This window comes from Octopus bimaculoides, chromosome 30 (assembly GCF_001194135.2).
Source record: "Octopus bimaculoides isolate UCB-OBI-ISO-001 chromosome 30, ASM119413v2, whole genome shotgun sequence".
Classification (NCBI taxonomy): domain Eukaryota; kingdom Metazoa; phylum Mollusca; class Cephalopoda; order Octopoda; family Octopodidae; genus Octopus; species Octopus bimaculoides.
Window position 1 is genome coordinate 3,458,161 of NC_069010.1, and position 3,802 is coordinate 3,461,962.

General features: G+C 41.7%; 1 protein-coding gene across 1 annotated transcript in view; it reads left to right on the forward strand.

The window, feature by feature from the left end:
• The window catches only part of LOC106881691 (synaptic vesicle 2-related protein), a 43,076-nt gene that overhangs the window by 19,247 nt on the left and 20,027 nt on the right, over positions 1-3,802 (forward strand). The window contains exons 4-5 of the mRNA XM_052978075.1: positions 1,654-1,725; positions 3,307-3,431. Coding sequence (XP_052834035.1) covers positions 1,654-1,725; positions 3,307-3,431 — 197 coding nt within the window. The remainder of the gene's footprint in view (positions 1-1,653; positions 1,726-3,306; positions 3,432-3,802) is intronic.

Consider the following 3,802-nt stretch of genomic DNA (forward strand, 5'->3'; position numbering starts at 1 on the left):
TCTCTTTTACTTGTTTCAGTCATTTGACTTGCGGCCATGCTGGAGCACCGCCGTTATAGTCGAGCAAATCGACCCTGGGACTTATTCTTCCTAAGCCTAGTACTTGTTCTATTGCTCTCTTTTTGCCGAACCGCTAAGTGACGGGGACGTAAACACACCAGCATCGGTTGTCAAGCGATGTTGTGGTGACAAACTCAGACACATACATATACATATACATATATATACGACGGGCTTCTTTCAGTTTCCGTCTACCAAATCCACTCACAAGGCTTTGGTCGGCCCGAGGCTATAGTAGAAGACACTCGCCCAAGGTGCCACACAGTGGGACTGAACCCGGAACCATGTGGTTGGTAAGCAAGCTACTTACCACACAGCCGCTAACTTTGTTTTATCTACATGCATCTACCCCCTTATCTTACAACTGCCTGTCTATAATGTTATACCCTGACACATTTCCACCATTTTCTTACTCATGTCTACCTAACTCTGTCTTCCCTTCATACTTGCCCTTACCTTACACTGTCTGCATGTCTGTCCCCTATGTATGTTTGGTCTTTTTTGTTATAAGGTCGATGGTATTGTAGAGGTGGTAGCTTAACCACCTCTGCTGTGCTTGGGCCATTTCCAAAAGAAAGTGCCTAACCCCAAGTACACTTACCACCTCTCCACTCGTAGACACATCACGACGAGAAGACACATCAGGTCTTAGTTGCAGGGGGTGTCCTCATCTTGGCTGTTGCTTTCACTACCTATCAGCTGTGTACACTTCAGCCTTCTTCAGGTATCTTGCGAGTCACCTTTGTGCCTTACCTGGGACTGAACCTAGAACTAGGTGACTGCATTGCATTTCGGTGCCTTTATCCACTATGCTATGCCCTTAGGCCGTGTCAGAGTGAATTTTTAAGGTTACTCTTTTACTCGTTTCTTTTACTTGTTTAATCGAGCAAATCGACCCCAGGACTTATTCTTTGGAAGCCTAGTACTTATTCTATCAGTCTCTTTTGCCGAACCGCTAAGTTACGGGGACTAAACACACCACCATCGGTTGTCAAGCGATGTTGTGGGGACAAACAGACACACAAACATATACACGCACATACATATATACGACAGGCTTCTTTCAGTTTCAGTCTACCAAATCCACTCACGCAATGGGAATGAACCCGGAACCATGTGGTTGGTAAGCAAGCTACTTACCACACAGTAATTTGACAGACGTCTTTGAGAAACTTGGAAACTTGAATAAACAACACCAAAGTGTAAACATGACGCTTGTTGATGCGAGAGCAAACATTTTTGGATTCATTACAGCCCTTGAAATATGCCAAAAAAATGTTTCCAAAAGAAAGGGTAAGAGAGTAAAATCCCTACAGAATATCTGAAGAGAGGTCTGAAAGCAGTTATATATGGTCATACCTAACCAATATCAGGCACTCCCAGCAACTTCATGAATGCTGCAAATATATTGACTTGTTCAGTTTCGTATTTCCTGAGATGAAGAACTGACTGCCTATACCACTCTGCTCAGACACATTTCCACCCTTATCTTACGCATAACTATCTATACCCTAACAATTGCCTATCCCTTACATCTACCCCAATACCCTGTCTTACTCTATGCTCACCCTGCTTTTTTTCCCTGTTTTTCAGATTGTCTTCTGTGGAATGATGACGAGTTCCAGTCTATGGGGAAGTTTCTGTGATAAATATGGACGAAAGCTGGTGAGTATTGCCCTTCTACCTTCGTGCCCCTTTGAGGCAGATGCTACTTGAGGTGGGTTTGTGATACAGCAATTACATACATACACACATGTATGTTGGCACTCCGTCGCTTACGACAACGTCGAGGGTTCCAGTTGATCCGATCAACGGAACAGCCTGCTCGTGAAATTAACGTGCATGTAGCTGAGCACTCCACAGACACGTGTACCCTAAACGTAGTTCTTGGGGATATTCAGCATGACAAGGCTGACCCTTTGAATTACAGGCACAACAGAAACAGGAAGTAAGAGTGAGAGAAAGTTGTGGTGGAAGAGTACAGCAGGGTTCGCCACCATCCCCTGCCGGAGCCTCGTGGAGCTTTAGGTGTTTTCGCTCAATAAACACTCAACAAATTTTATTCAACAAAAACATCTTTAAATGACGGTCTAACCGTCTGCCAAGCAAATGGGATGCAGTAATTGAGGTAGATGGTGAATATGCTCCGGAATAATCATTTAAAGATGTTTTTGTTACATGCTGTAATTGTTTTTGTTGAATAAAATTTGTTGAAAAAAAGCCACAATAATTATGTACAAACTCAATATATTCATTGATGTTGGGTCATAGACCCCTTGCATAAATGTACATTTTATATCTATTCTTTATTGTAATTGTCCCTTTTCACAGCTACCACTCTTGTCACTATTCCTCTTTTATAACCTTTCTTTTAAAACAGTCCTTTTTGCAACTGTCCCCTTTTTTAACTTACCTAAAACATAACTGTTCCTTTTCAAATCTCTCTACATTTGCAACAGTCCTCTTTTATCACTCTCCCCTTTAATAACTTTGTTTTTGTTACTGATGTCCCCTTTTATAACTGCCTCCTTTCGTAACTGTCCCCTTACACAGCTGTCTTGTTTTATAACTGCTTCCTAATTACAATCCTTATTTGTAGCTATTCTATTCTTTTCTATAAATGTTCCCTCTTGTAAATGTCTCCTTTTATAACTCTCTTTTTAATACTTGTCCTCCTTTTATAACTGCCTCTTTTTGTAAGTGTCCCATTTCACAACTGTCTCATTTTATAACTGTTCCCTTTTATTACAATCCTTATTTATAGCTGTCCCTTTCCTTTCTATAAATGTCCTCTCTTGTAAATGTCCCCTTTTATAACTGCCTCCTTTTGTGACTGTCCCCTTTCACAACTGTCCCATTTTATAACTGTTCCCTTTTATTACAATCCTTATTTGTAGCTGTCCCTTTCCTTTCTATAAATGTCCCTTCTTGTATAAATGTCCCCTTTTATAACTTCCTCCTTTTGTGACTGTCCCATTTCACAACTGTCCCATTTTACAACTGTTCCCTTTTATTACAATCCTTATTTGTAGCTGTCCCTTTCCTTTCTATAAATGTCCCCTCTTGTATAAATGTCCCATTTTATAACTGCCTCCTTTTGTGTTACTTTTCGTGACTGTCCCCTTTCACAACTGTCCCATTTTATAACTGCTCCCTCTTATCACAATCCTTATTTGTAGCTATCCCTTTCCTTTCTGTAAATGTTCCTTTTGTAACTGTCCCCTTTTCTAACCATCTTCGTTCCAGGCTCTGATTGCCTCGTCTCTGTTCACCTGTTACTTTGGTATCCTCAGCGCCTTCTCACCTACGTTTATTTGGATGCTTGTCTTACGTGGGCTTGTGGGGTTTGGCATTGGAGGTGCACCACAAGCGTGAGTACAACAGTCATTTCATCCATTCTGAAAGCAAGACACACAGACAGACAAACAGAGAAAGAGAGAGAGAGAGAGAGTGTGTGTGTGTGTGTGAGTGTGTGTGTGTGTGTACGTGAGAGAGTGAGACAGAAAGGAGTTTCAGCTGATCAAGGCTCCAGAAGATCATTATGGCATTAAAAGGGGGCGACGTATCGACAGAGTCATTATCATTGTTTTGGGTTCACTTTTGCTGGCTGCATGGTAAGAAGTTTGCTTACCAATCACAGGATGCAGTTTCAATCTCACTGCAGGGCACCTTAAGGTAGAGTCTTCTACAACAGCCTCAGGCTGACCAAAGCCTTGTGAGTAGATTTGGTTGATGGAAGCTG